The 23,227-nt window shown below is 46.9% G+C and overlaps 1 protein-coding gene across 4 annotated transcripts in view; it reads left to right on the top strand.

Moving 5' to 3' along the window:
* Positions 1-3,969: 3,969 nt before the first annotated feature.
* Positions 3,970-23,227, top strand: part of NSF (N-ethylmaleimide sensitive factor, vesicle fusing ATPase) — a 78,124-nt gene continuing 58,866 nt past the window's right edge. Inside the window, exons 1-4 of one of the 4 annotated variants that reach the window (XM_040536441.1) lie at positions 9,428-9,433; positions 11,810-11,811; positions 16,191-16,276; positions 21,712-21,811. In XM_040536441.1, the coding sequence (XP_040392375.1) occupies positions 16,194-16,276; positions 21,712-21,811 (183 nt within the window). In that variant the 5' untranslated portion in view covers positions 9,428-9,433; positions 11,810-11,811; positions 16,191-16,193. Of the gene's footprint in view, positions 4,081-9,427; positions 9,434-11,809; positions 11,812-15,481; positions 15,597-15,933; positions 16,061-16,190; positions 16,277-21,711; positions 21,812-23,227 lie in introns of those variants that run through there. The other 3 variants (XM_040536439.1, XM_040536440.1, XM_040536437.1) reach the window with 3 other exon arrangements.

The following is a 23,227-nucleotide window of genomic DNA, read 5'->3' as shown; positions in this document are numbered from 1 at the left end:
TTCCCTCATGTGTCCTCTTGTTCCCCAGATCCCATCCTGAAGCCCAAACAGCCACAGCCCTCCAGCAGCCTCCAGGCCTCCTTCCCAGGCTTCTGCATGGAGATTGGAGCTTGAGCTGGAGCAGGATCCTTTCTCCCTTGCCACAGGACTACACAGACAGAGGCCAGGTAGAGCGCCAGGAGCTGCAGGCCCTGCTGGGGAGGAGCAGGAGGGTGATGGAGGGAAGGGCTCCTGGTGCTGTCCCTAACGCACCAAGAACGATCATGGTGATTCCTGCCTCACTGTGCACTCATCCACCTCCAGCCCTCTCTCCCCTTCTCCTCAGTTCAACCCCTCCACCTATTCCCCTCCCTCTACCCTTCTCTCCACATCTCCATCTACCTCCACCTTCCATTCACCCATTGCTCCATCCCTTCTTCTATCTATCCAGAGCAGTAACAATCAGTGAACCAGGCTGACACTGGATTTCCAAGGCTTAACCCACAGGTCCCAGTGCCATGAGCACTCTTCTACCATTTGCTGGAGCTGGGGGCACTGTAGTAGTGCCCAGGCCTGATTCTGGAGGAGCTGGGCCACAAAGGCTGCCCCAGTGGATTAGTTAGTGGCTGTGTAAGGGCAGAGCAGGGACTCAACAGGTATTACCTGCCAGCAGCCAGATTTTACATGACTTAACCAGCGTTTTCTGTCTTGGAGACTCCAAATTCCCTACTAAGTTAGTGCAATAGTGCATTAAAATGGGCTGCGCACACTGCAAAATCATTTATCAGGAACCATAAGCACATTCAGTTTAGGTAGGAAGAGTTGCTGCAAATTGAAGTCTGCCCAGCAGCCTGGACTTCAGCTGGGGTCTTACATGTTACGAGACCATGCTATAGGCTGGCTGTGAGGTGTTGAGCGGTCCATAGCAGGACTATCTCCCTGCAGATGCAGAGGTCATATTTCCTGTGCTTGTTTCTGTAAGAGACTTTTCAAGGTCATAGGGCAGAGAGCTTTGGGAAGCTCAGAGTGCTGAGAAAATCCCCCGTTAAACTGTTTAGCCAGAGTTCACGGCTGGGGGTGCAGCAGCATGGTACCTGACTCCTGCAAGGAGGACCCTTCGGGCCAGGCAGCTTTGCCAACTGCAGAGGAGAAATGCTGTTTCATCTGACTGGTGTTTTACATGTCGACCTCACAGCTGGTTTCACATTTAACTGAGGCCACGAAGCAAACCCCCACCAGCAAGAACTGCCCAGCAGATACCTCCCCTAAGCTGACAGGCTATTTGCACTACTGCAGGTGTTTGCAATATAGCCGCTGCAAAATGTTTTTAGTTGCTGCTTTTATCTCCATAGTCTTGATATTCCTTGTAAAGCATCTAACTCGGCAGAGCTCATGTCCACCGACAATACACAGCAAATTGCAGCCATACCTGTCAGTTCTTAGTTGGAGATTCCTGGAGCATGAGCTTGCAGTTGCCTGCTGAAGGGACCCCCGTTTTCTCCATGCATGAAGTCTGCATTCCCCACTCTGTTACCACTGACATTACTACCTGTTCAAGGCAGCTAACTGGCAGTTAAATCAATATTAATATTTTATTATGTTGTCAAAGCCCTGCACAGGAAGTTGATGTAACAGGTTGCTAATGCACTGGAACTCGTGCCCAGAATTGATTTCCAAGCCATTGAGGTCAGCTTTGGAGACAGTATTGAACCTTGCTTTGGAGTCCAACTGTTTGCTGCCTTCCTCCTTCAAAGCAAAGTCAAGACAAAAGACCATAATTGGAATTTCATTCTCCCACAGAACATTACACTGGGGGATGCAGCTCTCTTCATCTCTCTTCATCTCTCAGTGTGAGACAGTTTACCCGATATGATTTGTTCTTAAGAGTGAAGCACTGTTTCAGCCAAATCCCAGGATGGGGGGCCCCCATGCAGATCCATATCCAGAAGTCTGGTTGCCAAGATTCAGCAAGTACTCAAATTGGACCAGACTACGCCAGCTGCCTGTAGAAGCAAGACTTGCATGGGCAGAAGACAGCCATGTCAGGAGTGAAGGCCAAGCAACTGGCTTTACAAGCCCCTGGCCCTCCCTACTAAAGAATGGGCTCGACTCCAGGCTCCAGCACACGGTACGAGACTGGAGTAGCAGTGCTAAACTCCTCTTATCTGGCCTTCTGATTGCACCCACCTGTAATTTTTAGCACAAACCAAAGCATGGCAAGATGCCGTTAGTATAAGCCATATGCAGTTGAATGGAAAGGCAGTTCAAGAAAAGGTAAGTAATTGGATTTACCAATTATTGGAGAATGCCACAGCATCCCATTTAAAGTACTATCTGCTGCTAAATGATGCACTGCCTTCTAGCAGCAATTTGGAAGATTAAAGTCCCTCTTATTCCACAAAGAACTGTGAAACTGCTCATTGAAAGCTCTTTAAAACTCCTTGTCCAGGGGCCTGGAGATGTGAAAGGTCTCCAAGCCCTGCCTGACCCCTGCTGCAGCCAGCTGACCTCCTGCCACACCCTGCCAGCCCCCAGTACTGCTCTCTCACTCCCCCTCCTCAAAGGAAGAGAGGGGAAAATACGATGTAAAGGGCTCACGGGTTGAGATAAGGTCTGGGAGATTCCTCACCAATTATTGTCACAGGCAAAACAGACTCAGCTGAGGGAGATTAATATGATTTATTGCTTAGTACTAGCAGTAGAGCAGTGAGAAACAAAAAGCAAACTTAAAAATCACCTTTGTCCCCCATCCACCTTCCTCTCTACCTCTTTCCCCGGGGCAGCACAGGGAATGGGGGCTGCAGTCAGCCCAGCACACTTCCTCATCCGCTGTTCCTTCATGGTCACTCCCTTCCCCTGCTCCAGCGTGGGGTCTCTCCCATGGAGCTGGGACTCCATGCTGATCCTATGTGGGCTTCTCACAGGCTGCAGCTCTTCAAGAACTCCTCCAATACATGTCTGTACCACGGGGTTACAGAATGACTTGGGTTGTAAGGGACCTCAAAGATCATCTAGTTCCACCCCCCCGCCATAGGCAGGGATGCCACACAGTAGATGAGGTTGTTCATGGCCTCATCCAACCTGCTCTTGAACACCTCCAGGGATGGGGCATCCACAACCTCTCTGGGTAACCTGTTCCAGTGCCTCACCACCCTCTGAGTGAAGAATTTCCTCCTAACTTCTAATCTAAATCTCCCCTCTTTTAGCATAAAACCATTCCCCCTTGTCCCGTCATTATCTGATTGAGCAAAGAGTCGCTCTCCGTCTTTTTTATAAGTCCCCTTTAAGTATTGAAAGGCTGCAATGAAGTCACCCTAGAGCCTTCTCTTCTTTAGGCTGAACATCCCCAGCTCTCTCAGCCTTTCTTCATAGGAGAGCTGCTCCAGTCCTTTGATCATCTTTGTGGCCTCCTCTGCACCCGTTCTAACAGATCCAAACCCTTCTTGTGCTGGGGGCCGCAGACCTGGACACAGTGCTCCAAGTGGGGCCTCACAAAGGCAGAGTGGAGGGGTCCAACTGCTTCAACACGGTTCCCCCACGGGCAGCGGCTCCCCTCAGCCCCCCTGCTCGGGCTCCTCTTCACGGGCCGCATGTCCTGTGGTGGCTCTCCATGGACCACAGCCTCTTCCAGACCCCATCCACCTGCTCCACTGTGGGCTGCAGTGTGGAGATCTGCTCCGCCGCGGGACCCACGGGCTGCAGCGGGACAGCCTGCTCCACCAGGGGCCTCTCCAGAGGCCGCAGGGAAACTTGTGCAGCGTGCCTGGAGCACCTCCTGCTGCACTGCCCTCTGTGTCTGTGGGCTTGTTTCTCTCTACATTTCCTCACTTCCCTGCTGTTGCCTAGTGGTTTTTACCCGACTTCGGAGCCGTGGGCCGATTCTCCAGCCCCTAGGGACGGAAAACCCACGGGCCCGGCGGTGGGCCAGGGGCTGCGGGCACCCTCCGGGTGCCCGCAGCCCCTGGCCCACCGCCGGGCCCCGGCTGCTTGCCCGGCGCCTGCGCTGCGCCGCCCCATGGCGGCTCCGGGGCGGGCCCGGCGCTGCGGAGCGGCTGAGAGGCGGCGCTGCGGGCTGAGGGCAGCGACAAGATGGCGGGGCGGGTGAGTGAGGGGAGGAGAACGGGGGGGACGCGGCTCCTTCCCGCCTTCGGTGCGGCCCCTTCGGGTCGCTTTTCTCCTCTCCGAGCGGCTTTTGAGGGGGTGGTTTCTCGCAGGGCAGTCGCTTAGCGGGGTGGGGGTGCTGTGAGGACGTGGTGATCCCTCTCCTCGTATATTGGGGTTTTGGGGTTCCCTGAGGGTGCGGTGAGGCTGTGGGGGGCTTTCTGGCTGTGGGGTAGGGCCGTGGAGTCCTCCAGAGGTGCTGTGAGGCCCTCCAGGGGTGCTGTGAGGCCGTGGTGACCCCTTGACGAGGGGGTTCCCTCAGGGGTGCTGTGAAGTCTGGTGACCCCTCTCCCTTTGGGGTGTGGGATAGGATTTAGGATCCGTCAGGGGTGCTGTGGGGTTCTTGTGGGGGAGCAGGGGCGTGTCTTTGGGTCTCCTGAGGGTGCTGTGAAGCTCTGGTGATCCCTCAGTGCTGTGGGTGAGGTTCTAGGGCTCCTTTAGGAGCACTGTGAGGCTGGGATGCACCCTATGGGGTGTGGGGCAGGATCATTGGGTCTCCTAAGAGTTCTGGGAAGCCCCAGTGGTACTTTGGTGTTTGGGAGGGGCTTTAGGGTTCCCTAAGGATGCTGTGAGGTTATGATGGCCCTCTAGCACTGTGGGGAGCAGGGAAAGGTTTTTGGGGTGCCCCAGGTGATCCTTTTCCTGGCTGTGGAGTGTGGGGTGGGATTATTGGGTCCCCCCAGGGTGCTCTGAGGCCCTGGTGGGGTATGGGGTGGGTTTTCTGTGACCCTACTGACTCCTCTGGCCTGTCGACACTGGCCAAGTACCATCCTGTGACGTGGGTCCAAGCTGTGTTGTGTTAAAACACCCATTAAGGTTTGTGCAGGGTTTTACTGCTCACTTTAAACAAAAATTGTTGGTGACTGCTTAGGTAAAATTAGCAAGTGGTCAAAAAGGCCTTAAAATGTAAAAGGACAGTCTTGTCTGTTAAATCACTTTCGTATTGCCTGGTATATTCCCTCTGTTTTCAGGTCCAACCTCCAAGAGCTGCAAGCCGCAGTTAAGGTTGCTCAGCTCTGTGCCGTGAGCTCAGTCATCCTCTGCTGGACACCAGCTCGTGAAAGTCACATTTCTCGTTACTGCCTGCTTCAGGCTGAAATCTTCTGTCTTGACCCAACCATCTCATTGATTGAGATCTTGGGGAACAGGTTTTCTGGTAGTTTTTTTCTATGGTGTTATTGTCTGGTGGAAGCAACAGCAGATGGTGCAGTGGTGTGGTGTAGAGCAGTGGGGAGAAATTTGGCCCAGTGTTAAGCTATGCGTCACAGGTGAGCAGATTTGCTGGAGTGCCACCTCAAAAATGCTGCTGTTAATTGAGAAAAAAAAATTGTTATGCAGTCTCTCTATTATGAAGAGTTTTTCTTCTGTCCTTGCTCCAGATCTGTGGTTGCACTTTCTTCCTTCCACCTTTCTTCGTCATCCCAGTATTTGCTGCAGTGATCCCACCAGCTAATCCAGGAGGAATCTGTCTTTTGTTTGACTAGCATTTTTCAGTTTTCTTGTCTTGCCAAAATCAGGAGCACAGTGCTTTCATCTGTTGTAAGATCATTTTAGCCATAACGAACGATACTGTTCTGATACTCCTGGTAGCCTAAATTAATCTGGCTGCAGCTGTCTTGTCTTATTCCTGCTCGGTGGGTACCCTGAGCCTATTTGGCATGCTGAGTTGACAGAGAGCCATCCACATAGTTCACTGAGTTAGTTTTCAGTTGCCCTGGTGTGCTGGAAAAGCTTCATGAATGGTCTGAGTGGTGGTGACTGAGGTTGTGGGTAGTAAGGAGAGGGGTCGACCCCAGCTTTTCTTGCTGCTGTGAGCTATTTCTGTGCTTTTGTGCCCGCAAGAACCTGAAAAAATCTGCCTTTATTTGGCTAACTTGGATGCGTTGTGGAGAAAAGGGGGGATTTATGCGAATTTAGGAGAAAGGTTGGAGCTTCATTGTCATGTAATCTGGCAGTTCAAGAGGGTAATACTTTCTCTGGGTTACCAGGAAGCCTTTTGCTATTCAGTATTTTCATGAATTATCTATAAATATAATTGTTGCCGAATTATCAGATTATTTAATGCCGTGAGGAGTGTTCTTAAGCAAAGTGTTTCATAGCGTTTTCTGAGCCTGGTCCAATCTTGCACTATGGTGAATGCTGTTAATGTAAATTAATAAACAAGCTGTCTGCTCCCTCCAGCTTGCATGTGGGATAGCAGCAGCTCAGAAAATGATGCAGAGGTCAGATGAGCAAGCAACAGCATACGTTTCGGATGTGACATTGGACCTGTTGTGATCCTTGTCTGTGTAAGTAAGGAACAGTGGGTAGGAGGATGGAGGTGTGTGATATCTCTAGATACAGCAGGTGAGTCTGATGCTGGAACACTGATGCTGTTCTGTTGTCAACATTTTTAAAAAGTGCTTAAACCTGGAGAACGCATAGAGAAAGCTTCAGTGAGTACTTGTGGCCTGAAAAAATGTCCTGCAATGCAACCTAGAGCTTAGTCTATTTTATTAGACTCACGTGATTTGACTTGTGTATGCATACTTTTACAGAGAGAAATGAATGGCTTTCCTGAGGTAGAAGAGAGACAAAATCATCTGTTAACATTTTAAATAATGTATTCAAATGATAGGCCAAATATTATTAATGCCCAGTGCTGTTTCAGGTATAGTCCTCTACTCCCTTAATTGCACTGCCTTTCCTCAGTTGCAAGGCGGATACAGTGGTTAATGGCGATGGAAGCTTACAGGAAAAATAGTTTATGCTGATTAGAAATAATGGCTGCTTCTGTTCCAATTTGTCCTCTATCTCTGCATGCAGTCACGAGGTACGCAGGCAGCCCCTTGAGCTTGCGAGGACGTCGGTCAGTGTCTGCGAGAGAGGAGGGAACGCATAAAGCTGTCTGGCTGCATCCGTGGTCAGTTCCGCTTCCTTTGCACTGAGACTGGGCCTCTGGAAGATGGCTGGTGCTGTAGGTCGTTGACGTGCACCTCGTTAGGGATTACTTCTCAAAGGAAAGTAGAAAAGCCACATGATTTCTTAGCATATGGCGCGTTTAGAGACTTCTCAGCCTTATTCCAGCCAGTGTCAAGCTGCTGATGCAGAACGAGCTGTGTTTCTGCTCGTATCTGCACCACATTGAGGAGCTACATAGATGAGTGGTGTAGGGAATGAAGCAGGGTTACATGGCTGCAGTTCTACCCTTACAAGCTGGCAGGAGGTCTTCCTTCAGAGTCATGCATGCTGAATGTTGACTTGGTAGAGTGGAAGTTGGTGATGATCCCCATCAGAGACTGGTGTGTGTTTTGTGTGTTTCTGTGATAGCTGCAACTTGTGTAACCCAACCTTCATTTTTTTTATTTGCTGTTTGGGACTCATGTATGTGAATTAAGTATCACATGGTATTCCCGTTGGCACAGTGGTAGGAGACGCTAGCCTGTTTGCCTCTCAGAAGAAATTCCTATCTGTATTTGGTTGGAGATGATTTTGGTTTCATTCAGTTAATCGTAGCCTTTAGTTTATCTTGCAGAACTGTATCATAACCTCTCTAGAAGAGCGTGTGACTTGAGCAGAAGATGCATTGCAGATATCTGTTGAAATCGACTGTCAAATTGAGAAAATACAGCAGTTGTGGGAATGGCAGCGAGGGACAGGCTGTACCCCTCAGTGTAACGTGACGCTGGAGACATTGCTGGACTAACGCGTACTCTCTTGTACTCCTTGCAGTCAAAGGACAGTTTTATCTTGGGTAGTTTCGTAGAAGCTTTGAAATTAGCGAGGGTAGGTTTCATGTTTATTAAAGCTATAAATTCTGATTTCTTACCTCTTCTGCTAACATATGGAACCTCACTTCATAGGTGCAGGTGTCATTAGGCAACATAAGAAACATTTGTGAATCAGCTTGGTTCTTTCTTAGTGTGGTACTCGTTCTCCTGTCATCGCTTACACTTTTGGAAATACTAAAAAGCATAGTGTAAATAACTTGGTTTTTGTTTTTTCTTTTTTAGCAGTGTTTTAGGGGAATGGAAGAAAACTAAATCTGAATGGTTTAGATCTCTTCTGCAGCTGTGTTCTTGTCTTGTGAACTCATCGCAAATACACTTGTGTGCTTCTTACAGGACTGCTGGTTTATGAAAACCCACGCTAGATTACTTGGAATAAAATTCTGCCAGCTGTGAGACCACACGAATGATTGTGGCCATGGGATATCTGACCTTGTCATCTTTGATTACCTTTAATCTGTTGCTTGGCTTAGTGTTGTAGAAACTGTGTCCCCAAGCTTACACTGAGTAAGACAATGCAGGAGGGAGATGTCAGTGTGGCCTCTCATCCTCTGCTTTTGGAGATGTTGGTATGCTACTTCTTTTCTTGCTAAGGCAGGCCAGAATTTGCCATCTGTAGCCAAGGAGTTGAAAAAAATCTGGAAAAAATCAAAAAATCCTTTTGTGGTTCCCTTTAAGTGTGAATTTCTTAAATGTTGCTCTCTTTTCCATAACAAGATCTTCTCTCTGCCTATCCTTGGTTCTTAGAGCGCAGAGGTCGTTCCGGAGAGGACCCTGTGGTCTGGGAGATGCCCTAGCAGTAAAGCTGGAGGAAGCTCATAACTGTCATAACATCGGCTCTGCTTAAGTCCCCAGAAAAGCAGTCCTTGGAAAATAGTCGTGGTTACATTCTGCTAAATCGCCTGCCAGGCTGGACGTGGTTTTCAGTGGAATAAATTTTTTGTTGATTCATTTTTTATGTGAAAATGTACTAGAAATCTGAAAACTAAAATATAGCTTTTTATGGTAGGTCTTCGTCTTTTTCTGATCCAGATGGGAGTTGGTGGCTACTGGCCAAATGCACTCTGAGGGGACAAGCTTTAGGAAGAGCTGATGCAGTGACTGTTAGCTGACCCCTGAACGCTGTGACAGACAGTGACAAGGTAGTAACTGAAATATTTTGGAGAGACCAAGGTCAGAGCGTGGTCTCTCTGTGATGCAGCCATTTGCCAGGCATATCCGTCAGGACGTTGTCTCAAATTCAGGCTGTTCTCTGGCAGAGACCTGATTTTGTGAACAGTTTTCCTTACTGGCCGTTTCCACAAGTTTCTTGACTTTAAGGAGTTGGAGAGTTGTGTTGGAGAAGATCTGTGAACAGAAAAATTCAAGCAAGGAACACTGCCGCTATGGTTAATAGAAAAACCTTCAGCACAGGATCCTGTTACTGGGGGTTGGAGCCAACTGGTACGACTGCTTGTTAAATCAAGGCTGAATATATCGCTCTTCTTGCACTCTCGTGCCCTGTTCCAGTGCTGGTGTGCTCTTTCGTATGTATGTAGGGCAGGTAGTTCAGAAGGGTTAAGTGTTTGCAGCAGAAAAAGATAGAACCCGTTTCTGCAGTCTCCTGGGCCGCAATAAGGCAGTGACCTTCTGTCAGAAAAAATCTGGAGTAAGTTATGCCCTAAAGTTGTGTGAAGTTACTTGCTTTTTCTGTAGAAATGAGCTGCCTGTAATTGGGGAGCACTTGGTACAGTTGTCAGTGCCGGATACAGCCCGTCACTGATGGGCTGAGTTGGAAATAAGCAAGGGATGGCAGCATCTCAGGCTGTCACAGGGCAAATTCCAAGTTCAAGAGAATATTTTTAGTCTTGTCTTTGTTGCCATTGAGTAATTTTTCTAAATAAATGGAAGGAATTTGCATCCAGTAGGTGTCTTCCCAGCTAGCCTATCAGAGTCCTCTGACTTGCATCCCAGGCTAATATCTTATGGGTGCGCAAAGTTTCATTCTTTTAAGGATTTTTCAAAGAGGTTTAGATGAAACACGACAAGTAGCAATTCCCTGTAATTAAATAGTTGATTGCTTGGCTCTTGGAAGAAATGTGAGGCAACATCAACTCCAAAAATGGAGATGTTAATTACAAATGCAGGTATTCTGGGTCATTATTTCTTAATTGGAAAGTGGAGCTGGTGTTTTCACGCTCAGGGAACAGCTTTCTGATTATATGGCAGAGCAGCACGGGTACAGATACATTTTCTGATAACGCTTTTCTGATAATGCTGTGAAGAACTGATACGGAGAAGGACATCTTTGCTGGGCAGAACAGCCTGTTTAATTAGATTATAGACACTTTACTGGTATCTTGTAGTTCTCCTTTAGCACACTTGTTTCTCATGTGCCTTTTGACCAGGCAAGCCTTTTAGTCTTGGAAGTATAATTTCTGTTTTTGATAACATTGCAAAGTACTGGCAGTAGTACAGCCAAATCCCCAAAGCTACATGCAGGTTCTTAACTGCACCCAATAAAATAGCACCGGAGTAACAAAACTCCCTGCAGAACTGACCTCACCTGGCTGTAAACTTTGCAAACAAAAAGTAAGCAGAAGTCACCACCCTACTAAAACAAAATCCCCTAATTGCTAAGATAGGTGCCTCTGTGCTAATAAAACGGCTTTCGTGTGTTAAGACGGAAGTAATTTCTATATTGCTGCTCAGGCCCGTGAGGGAAGCAGGCGCCTGCTGTTAGATGAAGCAAATGGAAATGTGTGTGTCATGTATACAGTGAAGGCTCGTTGGGGTCTGTATTGCTGCCCCCCTAATGCAATCATTCCTCTTTTAATAGGAGAAGACCGGTGTTTATGAGCTTGTCGCAGAGAGAGAATGCAGCTCCGTCCAGAAAGAACAAAAGCTTCCAGTCAACTAACCTAGCGGTCACAAGGAGCAGATGGGAAGGACGGTGCTGAGCAGCCTCAGGGCTGCTTGTCCTGGGGGACCCCGTGCGTAACCCGCCGGGCGCTGCAGGGCTCTTTGCGCGGCTGTAGATCAGAAAAGGAAACTGTCTTGCCAAGGTGACTCTTTCCAAACGGTCACTTGTAGGTGTTTGATCTCTCCTTGTGCAAGCAGGGCTGCAGAACTCCGGGAGCTTTGTCAGAGGATTTTTTCAGATGTCCAGAAAAAACCTTCAACTTGTTATTAACTCCTTCAGAGGTTTTTTTTTTTTTTTAAGTTTAGAAACACAGCATTTACGGCATCCGTTGCTGAGTGTATTCCCTGTTGTAGGCATCGCATTGCCATCCCTTTCATAATTTTCACATAATTTTAGTTTTGTCTGTACTGCTTCCCACTATAGGCTATTACAGTGCTGCCTTCCTCTGCTGGTTAGGAACCCTTTCTTAACTGCTAGTTGTTAGCAGTGATGGCGTTGGTATCATCTTATACCTATTTCTTCTGTCCTTTAGGATAGAGTCATTTTTCCTCTGTTATTTAGCTCTATGATGTGTGTGTGTTTAGAGAGAAAGTAGTTATAATCCTCTTCAGGCCTTCTGTGCTGGAAGAGCTTAATTTGGCTCCTTCTCCCAGGCTGTTGCTGACCCAGCTCTGCCTCAGCTCATCTTTGTGCGTGCTAGTGCTGGTGCTCGTCATCTGCGTGCAGCAGGCTCCTGCTGTTTGCAATTTTAATGTTCATTGCTTTGTTGTTTTCTTTCCTTGGATTCCGTTGCCACTTGATGCGTTGGATCTTTTGATACAAACTGCACTGGGCGATGCTTCATGCACACCTGCTTTCCCTCAGGAACGGAGTCTTGAATATTGCTGTAGGTTTTTACGTTGCAGCATCTCGGTTCTCTTGTTTTTCTTCAGAGCTCCTTTAGTATCGTAAGTTTCCCTTTCGATATTCAACAAAGAGTTCAAACGCAGCCAGCAGGCAGGAGTGCACCTGCTTCTGCCCTGGTAAGCGGGCACTCGGCTTTCTTTGTCCACGCCTCTGCTCTGGACCGGAGGCCCGAAGGTACTTTGGCACCTAACAGCTGGCACGGGAGAGCTTTTTGGAACGGGCAATCCCCGTTTGTACACAGATGCGGAGGAAACTTCAGTTTCTATTACTCAGAGCTGTTTGACATTGCCTAGCACTTGTTTGCCAACATCTGCGTGGCGGATACGATGCGTATGTACACAGATATACGTGCAGACCTCTCCGTGCATACATTTTCCACAAAAGATTTTAAACATACAGTGCTTTAACGATATTTGTCATATAAACAAATAGCGCAGAAGCACTGCAGAGAGCAAAACCTGCCTCAGCTTCAGAAGCTGTTTCATAATCCCCTGGTTAGGATTAGAACATTAAATGAGTTAAGCTGTTTCAAATGAAGAGCATCCTTGCCTTAGCATTTAACGTTTTCGCTCTTTTATTCGGTAACAACTGACAGGTAGTGGTGCACTGCTGTTATGTACCGCCCACTTACCTCCTGTGGGGTCTGAGTAATGGGACACGTTTTTCTTTAGCTTCCTCTATCAGCCTTAACAATTCACAAATATTAACCATATTTTTTGTACTCTATGCTCACCCATGCTACTCTTCTGTAATATTCCAGAGATCTTATTATTCATTCTCTTTCCCAGTGAGTGCAGTGCTTGTTTTTGCTTAGGATGCTAGTCTTGCAATTCAGGGTGAGAAGAGGCATTTTTATCTATGTATGAAAATACCCAAATAACTTTGCGTTGCTTTCTGGGCTGAGCTTTCCCAAAACACAAGGACAGCTCAGTGTCATGTTTTACTTGAGGAACACTGCAATCCGTGCAGCTTTGAAAACCAGTCTCTGAAAGATCATTGTGGTATTTGCTTCGGTTAGGAAGCTATTTGTTCTTTGGGGTAAGTTTTACTTTGTAAAAGTAAAACGTGTCAGGATCATTGAGCCTCCTGGTGCTCTATCTTCATGGTTAGCATCAGCTCAGTGGCAGAGGAATAGAGGCAACATTGCTGCTGTGTCATAAATCCAAGGGCATAAGATTTATCAGTGCATCTTGCAGTCACATTTTTCTCTTGGCAAACAGGAGGGTTACCGGAGTAGAGCTCTGCGTAGGCACGGTGTGGTGGCCGGTACCGCAGTACTGTAGCGGGTGATGGATGCCTCCTGCTGAGGATGCTTCAGGAAGGAGGCACCGCCTCGAACTGGAGTCACCTCCACAGAGCTTCCCTGTCCTTGGAGTCCTCTCCCTGGATAAATCAGAGCAGCAGCTGGAGGTGGAGAAGACTTCTCTTGCTCCTTTAAGCCTGATAAGTGTCTGTTGTGGGCACGGGGCCTGGGAAGATGTATGTGGGTCACCTTCAAGCCAGAGGTGACAGCCATGGAGTGCAGCAGGTGCCGTTTGCTGTCAGCTGCAAGATCAGCTCTGGTGCCTTGCTGGAGCTGAGATTTGTGTTGTCTTGACTAGTTCCTGGCAGTAACCTACTAACTAGCTTACAAAGAGCTTGTGTAAATATACTTGAAGGTTTCTTAAACATACGTGCAGGGATTTTGCTCCCTGTGTTTGCTGCTGGGTGGTGCTGGGGAAAGGCACGGCCTGCAGTTTGTGCTGGGGGCACCCAAACTGCGAGAGCTCCAAGTGTTCCCTGACAGCACTGCCACTGTAGCACAGTGAAGCCTGCTGGGCTCCAGCAGCTCCTGTAACACCCTGGACTTGTGCCTTTATGCCTTAAAACATATGCAGGAGCTGCCAGTGCCCGCATCCTTGCTCAGTTGCTGGACAGACGGACAAGAGCCCCTGTAACAGTGGTGGTGGGGATGTGAGTGGGGAGGTAAGAGGAGGCCTCTGGACCTCCGTCCTCTCTGGGTGCTTTTTGGTTTAGTTGTCTTCTACGTGGCTGAATTTCCTCAAATTGTCTCTTGGACATTCAGGAAAACCTGCTTCGGTTGAGCGACATCCTTTTTCTTGCACAAGCTGCGTGGTGCTAAAAACGCTTGTGTGTCGATAACATATTGAAGTTTTCTGAAATCGTTTTGTAGCTTGTGGAGGGTACGTGCTGCGGAGCTGGGGGCACAGCGAAACTGCTAGGTACAGCGGGAGGTGTTGGTCAGTGCTAAGGGAGAAATGGGCTTGTGCTGAGCGCTGGAGGAGGTGCTGAATGGGGCGGGCGCTGGGATGGCTGGCATGGGCCGTGCTGGTACTGCTGCAGAAGAAAGTAGGGTTTGCCACACATCTATCATGTTGTAGAGCTGGGGAAAGGAACACTTGGTGCTGGATTTGAAATGCATTCCTTTATATTTATGCAGGTCCTTAAAGCAAAGCTTGCACGTTCCCAGAGGCGGACAGAAATAACGCAGAGGAGTGGCAGCTCTGCCAGGCGCTCGCGGTTCGTGTAGGAAGCAGTTTGTCAGCGAGGATTAAAAACGCGTTTGAGGACTAGTGCTGTAAAAAGGCTTAATTCAGGAGCTCTCTGGATGGTTTTCTCCAGAAATATCCTACCTAATGCATTTATCAGGGCATGCTCTTCAGAAAATAGTCCCCTCACAAATGAAAGGTGAACTGATAAAGCGGTGAATGCTTTTTCAGGTGGTGAGCCTTAACAGGCAGGGTGTCTATTTCAGAAGTCCACCGATATCCACGATTTTTTTATTACAAGAATATTTAATTAAAATGTCTTACTACACTTCAGATTCTGGTACATAAAATGATTTCAAGGCTGAAAACAGATTTATTTTCTGTTGTCACGTATGTCAAGGGCAACTAGGCATTACTCAGTAAAATAATGAATTAATTCATTTCTAAATAGCAAATACTCTACAAGAGTTGCATTGTTACATAAAAAGCTGATCTGTTACAGGGTATGCTTGCTCCAATACACGTGGAGAAGAATTTTCTGTGATTTGGTTCTCAAATGGCTCAGAGGGCTGCGGGGGTGAAGGCTGAGCAGGATGGCAATGCGTGGGGAATCATCGAGGCACGTGTGTGTGGATTTAAGGGTGTCTCGAGAGAAAACCCATTTCAGATTGCCCTTAGCAGTAAGCTGTCACAGGCAAATGGTTTCTGTTGCCCTGGCTGCAAATTTCTATTTGACAAATATTTGGGCTTTGATTCTAATTAAAAAAAAAAAAAAAAAAAAGACATCCTGGGCAGTCAAATTTAGGTTTGCTCTGAATTAAAAATTTCAGTCTGTAGCTAGCAATATCTCACCCTTTCCATTGTTTCCTCTATTTCTAGAGGCGTTTTGAGTCCAATTTTGATCTTTCAGCTATTGTTCTCTGGGATAATTGTGTGGAAGCAAATGGGGCTGGGGATGTAGGAAGGGGGTGAGGTTTCTCTTTGGTGCTCCTCAGCCACCCTGCCGAGGTGCTTTCTTGGGATGGGGCAGCAGGGTATTGGCTATCAGGTTATTTTACCTGCTGATCCCCTTGTGAAAGTAGAGGAAAAAGCTGAACATAGTCTCTTGAAATAGGATTGCTCCTTTGACTTAAACAAAAAAGGCTGGGGGGAAGACACCCCCACAAAATTGGTTGCAATAGTATTTAAGTAGCGATAGGCTGGAGCTGGCAGCCTAACTGAATTTTCTTCTATTTATTACTGATCTGTAATGTTTCTTATAGAGTAGGAAATATCATTTGCATCTTGATGCATTTGTAGAGGAGTTTTATGGAGATTCAGTGGAGCTGGGGAGCAGCTGGCTGAGAGCTAAACTTTCCTGCAGTCTTTCGGCGATGCCCTGTGCTGCACTGAGTGTGTATATCCAGCATGGAGGTCTCAGATTTTAGTTTGCTGAGTGACATGAGGGAAGCAGAAAAGTAGCATCTTTATTCTGCACATTGTGCACCTCTAACCCAGCACAGCAGCGTGAGATGGGGTTACCCAGGCTTGTAGGGCTCTGCCAGCAGCTGCTGTGCCGTACCAGCTTTCAGAAAGCCCCAGGGTGGTGGTACCTGGCAAGAAACATCTGCCAGGGAGCACTTTGCTACCTTCTGGCAGGCTGCAGAGTTCAGGGAAGCTCCATGAACACCAGGGTTCATTAGCAAGTTAACATCATTTGCCTTGCAGGCTTTCTCCTAGGTATTTCTTAGGTATTTTTCCTGAAATATTGGGTATACTAGACTGTAATGCAGAGGTCTTGGTTACAACCCTCTTTGTCAATCAGAAGAATTTGGAGAAACCATGAAGAGAAAGAGGAACTTGTCAGTGCCCTCACAGTACGTCAGTACTCGTGAGACCAGTTTGTGTTTTATGGGTTTACAGAAGCTTTGACGCTTGCCTTAGTAAAGGAGAAAAATACAGTGTTGATATTTACTTTTTTTTCTCCCTTCCCTCTCTTTCTCATAGTCTATGCAAGCAGCGAGGTGTCCCACCGATGAGCTGTCGTTAACAAACTGTGCTGTGGTGAATGAGAAGGACTTCCCATCCGGACAGTAAGTGTGCAGTGTTGCTCTTTCAACTTTTAACCAAAAAGGGATTGTTTTCATAATTTGGGTGGAGGTGGAATGGAATTTCACATTTGGGAATGTAAATACAGTAGGTTAATTAACAAAAGTTCTGTACCTTTAGAAACAAAACTTTGGATGTGCCTCTTTATCAGCAATGGAGATACTCAGAAATGTTGTTTTCTGTGAAGTGTTCCCAGCCTGGGAACTGGAGCTGTTTAAGTAACTATAAACACTTCTTAGTGAAGGAATTCAGGCCTTTTTTGACCTTTTTTTTTTTTCCTGTTGTTGCTGTTACATAGAATATTTGAGCTAATGGGTAATTTTCAAATAGATTTTTGTCATTTAATTGTGTTACTAGGGGCATCTTCCCACTCCTCATCATATTGGGGTACTGAGTAGTAGCGTCAGCAGAAACCATCTCTCATTCTAGGGGTTTGCATGCACAAGAACAACAGGGCAAGACAACCAGAGTGTGGGCACAGCAATTTGGATACTTTAATTACAAGTCTGTGTGAGTGATAGAAGCTGAGTCTGGGCTTTACTTTTCTCAGAAAGACAGAAAACACATTAATTTTTCAGCATGGAATGTACAGAAGGGCTTTGCATTGAAGGAAGCCAATTCAAATACTCAGTTCCCTTGCTTTGCTGCAGCAGCGAGGTGGCTCTCTAAAGGACTTCCGTATGCAGATTGCAGACAAGTAATTAGTGTCAGCTGATAGAGGGAGCATCACACACAGCAGGAGGCTAAAGGGCTTGGATTTTTAAAATGGGAAACAATGTTTAACAAATGGTAATGATATACTTTGGGCTTTAGCATAAAATACCTGGCCCAGATAAATTCTGCTAAGGGTGGAAAATGAGCGGCTGTGAACTGCAGGGAGCACGGGGGCCCTGCGTTTGCAGCTGTGCTCTTTCTGTGCTGTCGGTCGGCTGTGCTGCTACCCTGGAGAGCTCCTGCATTGCACCGAGCTCGCCTGGCCTCCTGCTGCTCAGCAGAACTGTGGTTGCACAACCCTGCCTGTAGTGTCAAAGTGTCAAATGAACGAACACCAAAACCCAAACCACCTCACTCCCCCGCTCTCAAAACAGCAAAACTTTTAGTCGGAAGCAGGCAAAAGTGTCTGGTTGAAGGTAGGGGTGTCCTGCTCTCTTCAAATGATGTTTTTCCCCAAGTAGATTTTATTTTCCAAAGTAATGGACTTACAAAAATACTTGAACTGAGCATTGTACCTCATACATTATAAAAAAGTTAATTTCCTGAAATGTGGATGTCCTAGAAGGACCCAGCTTCCAGACCTACAGCAGCCAGCTGTTTTCCTTTCAGTCTGAGAACCCTCCCTCATTATCCAAGTGTGCCGGCAGCGGTATCCTGAGACTTGCTTTGTAAGCAGGCTGGCCGTGGTTCCGGCTGAGCTGATTCTCCCCAGGAGAGCTGCCTATTTCTAGAAATTGGGGCTTATGGAGAAAGCAGCATATGTTTGGTTGTGAACAGATGCTATAAATTGTTTGGAAAAGTGTAAGACTAGAGTACAGAGAAACATCTCAGCATTCAGCTACTACTGAAAGATGTAGTCATTCTGCTGCATTGCAGATATACTGGGCAAGACCATCCTTACGATCTGCTGCAGTACTGTGCGTGCTGTCAGCAGTTTGGGTTTGTATTGCCCTAACCATGACTGGCTGCAGAGATTTTTTTATTTATTTTTTTTTCCTAACAGCTACCCGAAGGGCTTTGTTTTAACACTTAGGTTTGGTGCTCATGGTCTAGAGATCTTGACCTTAGATCAGTGAGATGGTTTATCCCTGAGATGCCACTGTAGATCTTTTCACGCTTCATTTTCCACACCCTGTGTGTTGGGGCAGTATGAATCATAATTTTGTGACGCAGGAGTTCATGGGATGGAATGCTTTGCTGTGGTCGCATTGCTGGTTTGGTAAGTGGCGCTGTCTGACGTTCCTGTGACATACTCCTCTCCTGAGGGCTCCAGAAGTATTTTGGAGAGAGAAGCAGATGCTGAAAGCAACCGGACAGTGAATGGGACAGCAGTCTGGGAGGAAGCCAGGGCATTTTATGTGAATGGCATTTTTTTTCCATTGACAACTGACTAATTATTCTTACCTCTATTCCTGTCTTTTATATGGGGAAACCATCCCTGTTATCTCATGCCAGTTTAGTTATCTGGGTTGAAGAACCTTGCTGGATAATGTGCATGGGTTTCCAGCGTCTACCAGAGGAGGATTCCTGTAACAACATGGGCAGATACTTAGTGAATTCTTAAGATGCTCATTGGGTCCTTCACAAAGATGTGCAAGGTATCCTCTCCTGTACAAGAACCGCGTTCTTTCTTCACCAACATAATATTAACCCGCATGTCCATTAGTTGTTACCTGTTACGGTTTCTGTTGGCTTGCTCAGCCTGGCCAGCAGGCTTACTGACTGGTGGTATTCCCTGGGAGCCCTTAAGAACCTGCGTTACAGTCGTGCTTTGGTGCTGATGGTTTCAGGCAAGGCTTTGGCCGTGAATTAGAGCAGCAATTTCATCCATCAGAGCTCTTGGGAAATAGCTGGCCCTGGTGACTCATTACTCCTTTTATTAGGTTATAAGCAGAAGCTGTTAAAGAGGTGGAGATTTTCCCCATGAGTCTCCATAAGCTCTCCAAGCTTCTTCCTGGTGAACATGAATGTTGGAAAGTGCATTTTCATTTTCCTGCTGTTGCCATATTTTGAATGTTCTTAATACTTCGGTTTCTTGCAGTCTGTGGGAAACTCTCTGCTTCTGCTGTTGCTGAGATGTGGCTGTTCTTGAAGAGTCTGTCAGGATTTGACCTTTTCTAATCTTATTATTTGGCTATAGTTTTTTTTTTCAGAAAGCTGATTTATTTTTTCTTTTCTCACTCTCTTTTTTCCCCCTTTCTGGACATCTATTTGACCTCTGTCAGGCTGTGCTGTCCGGTGTGCTGGGAGAGGTTTTTGTGAGGGCCAGGGCCTCACCACCCTCTTAGGAAATAAGTTCTTCCTTATATGTAATCTAAATCTCCTGTCTTTCAGTTTAAAGCTGTTCCCCCTTGTTCTATCACCACACTCCCTGACAAAGGGTCCCTCCCCAGCCCCCTTTAGGTACAGGAAGGCTGCCATAAGCTCTCCCTGGAGCCTTCCCTTCTGCAGGCTGCACACCCCCAATGCCCTCAGCCTGTCTCTGCAGCAAAGGTGCTCAGCCCTTTGCTCATCTTCATGGCCCTCCTCTGGACTCGTTCTAGTAGGTCCATGTCCTGCTTGTGCTGGAGGCCCCAGGGCTGAACACACTATCTATTCCCTATTACAGATTTAAAACAAAACAGCCCTTGGAGCAACGTACGGTCTGGAAGGACGGTCGCCCTTGGCTCTTCCTACAGCAGCCCAACCTGATGTCGGTCATTGGTGCTGCAAGGGCACGGCGCTGGCTCGTGCTCAGCCCGTCTGCCAGCATCCCAGCCCCTTGCCCGCAAAGCTGCTTCCTGGCCAGTTGGCCCCAACCCGTGCTGCTGCAGGACTTTGCGTTTCCTTTGGTTGAACTCCGTGGTGTTTGTGTCAGCCCACATCTCCAGACCAAGCCCTGCTGAATGGGAGCACAGCCATCAGATGGGTCAGCCTGTCCTCCTGGTTTTGTGCCACCTGCAGACCTGTCAGGGGGATGCTCTGTGCTGTCACCCAGGTTTAAGGTAGCATTGAGATGGTGTTGGCCCTGGTACGTGTACCTGGGGTACTCGGCCGGTGCCTGTCTGAAGCTGGGCTTGGTGAGGACAGATTTCCCCTTTGTAAACTCATGGTGACTGCTCCCAGTTGCTTTCTTGTCCTTCAGTGTGTTTGGTTTCCAGTGTGTTTTGGTTCCCAGGTGTAAGGCGAGGCTGACCAGCCTTGTAGTTCCTTGGATCCTCCTCCTTGCCCTTCTTGAGGATAGGAGTAACATCTGCTTTCTTCCAGTCCTCAGAAGGCTTCCATGATCACCACGAAGCCACCTTAAATGCCTTTTTCTCCCTTGCTAAGACTTGCAAGGAACCAAACTACCGAACAGGTTTCTGGGTTTGAGCTTGGGGCAGGAGGAAATGGGGAAGGAAGGGCGTACATCCCTACCGCTGGGGTTGGGGCACCAGTGGGTGACTTAGGGTCAGAACCAGTAAAGAACCAAATCACTTGTCCGCCTGATGGAGCAGGCACGTACGTACCGCTGCGTTTCAAATGCTTTCTTACCCTGCTGTGCCACCAGTGCAGAAATTCCCGCAAGGTTTTGCGAGCTGCCCTGTGTGCGCACTGAAGCTAGTGATGGCTGGTCATCTTGGTCTGCAGGCCACATGTTTCCTCTAGTCTCAGAGGACCGCGTGCTCTCTCCACGTGGCTGAAGCTGTCGTGCATGTGCAGCGTAGCCAACGTGTGTATGTGCAGATCTGCTTTTGGATGGTGCTGGAGTCACTGTGCGTGCGCAAACGAAGATACGTGGAGCATGTGTGTGTAGCACGTTCACTGGCAGGGGGGAGGATGGCTGGGAATGCAGGCTTTGGCTGTTAGCGTGACATGTCTAGCCCTCAATTTCTAACCATGGATAAGAGGCTCAGGAAGAGGGGACACCACAGGTCACAGCAGTCGGTGGCCTCGTGCCTCCTGCAGGTCGTCGAACTGCAGGCAGCTGCAAGGAACAAACCTGATTCGGCCATTGCCCCTGCTGCCAGCGCGCACAAATCCCATCTTCCTTTTGTTTTGCTTTTGTATGCCAAAAAGAAGTCTGCCTATCGTATGGTAAGAGCTATCAGGCATAGGTTTTGGGTATTTCCCTTCCTGATGGCTTAGCTTTTGAGGGTGACAGACAGGCACGTGCAGTTGCTGCCTCTGTCTGCTTCTGGTGGTTTGTTTGTATTGTTCTGTTTTAATAGTAGTGTTTCTGGTCTTCAGGTCCTGTGCAAGGAGCTGTAGGTCCTAGCAAATGGGAGGGACAGCCTCAGTGCCTATTGGATTTTACTCTTGTACAGGACTTGCTTCTATTTTTTCAGTGATCAAACTTCTAACCAATGTGCTAAGATCCTTTTATAGGCTTTGCATCTATTTCATATGAAAATCTCAGCTGGGATATATATATTACTTGTGTTGGGGTAAAATCTTATCGTTTTGGTGTTATATGCTTGAGGGGTGAACCTGGTGTTGATTTTAAATATAGCAGCCTTTGTCTTTGTGGTTATAGTTTGGTTCTATCGCGTTTGTACAGAGCAATTCCTGAAGTAAAAGGCTACTGGGGGGGGGGGGGGGGGAACTTAAATAGTAATTATTAGCCTTTATTTTTTTTCCTGTTACAGGACCAGGTATAAGCTGGCTCATCTCTTTTGAATTCTCCTAGCGCTGGGAGCAATGCACAGGGATATATATTGGAGTAAAATACTGTTCTCTCTTCTAGACATGTTGTTGTGAAGACTTCTCCCAACCACAAATACATTTTCACGCTGAGAACCCATTCCTCTGTTGTTCCTGGCAGCATCGCGTTCAGCTTGCCCCAGGTACTGCCTGGTTTGACTTACTGTTTTCCTGTAGAATAAGCAAAATGTCTTTTGAAATTTGGATTGAAGATAGCTAGACTAATTGGAGGGAGATGCCTCCATAAATGTGTACTGCAAATTCGATTTCTGAAAGCAAAAGTTCAAAGAGGCATTTACTATAGCTGAAGCGAGCTTGATTATATTCCTTGGTATGTTTAGCATATTCTGGAAAATACTAGGAAAGGTATAATTTAATCTTTTTAAAACCCACCAGAAACAAACTTTCAAAAAGAAAAGCATAAGCAATGTCTGCTATTGGTTTTGAATTTGTATTGTTCTCTGGTTTTCCTTTGTTTTAGAGGGTTTTCTTTGCTGTGTTTCTCCTTCAAAGACCTGCAGGAAGTTTTCTTGACTATATTGAGTGTTAGGATTTCTAGAGGAGATGTGCAATTAAATGCATAAAATAGATTTAACTAGTCACCTCTTTCTTAATTAAGTCAAGTTACTGCATGCTAAATGGTGCTTAGAATAAATAATTGATACAATTAACTTCTAAGTAGAAAAATTAATCTTGTAGCCATCAACTGACTTACACAGTGAGTTGCATAATACAGAACAGCAACAAACATGGTCACTGGCTTAATGCTTCTGTATTTGTCTGCTAGTAACTAGTCTAGAAGCTGAGTCTCTGCTGAGTGTCTGTGCTGCAAACAGACTTTTTCCTCAACAGATGACTTGGCATAGGCCCCAAAACCACTTTTTGCTTTTTGACGTGTTGTTCAAATTCAAATTTGTCCGGATGAGTGGGTGCAGAGAATGTTAAGTTACCATATGTCCAGTTAAGATTTATGATGCCAAAACTGAAAACCAGCTATCAGTAGAAGTTATTTGTATCACAGAGTTGAAATAAATGTATTTGTGGTCTAGAATTGATTTTTCTTTTCTTAGATTCCGGTAGTTATTGTTGATCTGAGAAAGTTCTGCTAAGGTATGAGGTAGTTTGCTTGCCCCTAAAAAGCGCCTCTGGTAGTAGGCGTTACAGCTGCTGGTAGATGAATGTTCTGTTTGAGTGTTCCTAGTGCTGGGGTTCAACTTCCAGTATTTGTTAAAGCTTTGGATAACTGCAGCCAATGTTACACAAAATACAAGTTTACCTCAAGTCCCATCTCATGTATTCATGGAGGGTCATGTAATGGACACTGAGGCTCTGAGAACTCCAAGGAAGTCTGGTCTGCATTTGTTACGTACATCAAGTTCTTGACCACCTTCAGGTTGTAATAATCTGAACTCTCAAGCTTAAATAGTAAGAACCATGGGAAATTTTGTATACTGGAGAGAAGAGCAAAAGATGAAGGGCAGTGTTGTGATGACAAACTTCCTAGCAGAAAGTACCCAGATGAACACAGGGATTGAGCTGTACCTCTTGCCACAGACAAC

This window comes from Cygnus olor, chromosome 25, assembly GCF_009769625.2.
Source record: "Cygnus olor isolate bCygOlo1 chromosome 25, bCygOlo1.pri.v2, whole genome shotgun sequence".
Lineage (NCBI taxonomy): Eukaryota > Metazoa > Chordata > Aves > Anseriformes > Anatidae > Cygnus > Cygnus olor.
The sequence above is the reverse complement of the archived record's forward strand: the minus strand, read 5'-3'. Positions and strand labels throughout refer to the sequence as shown.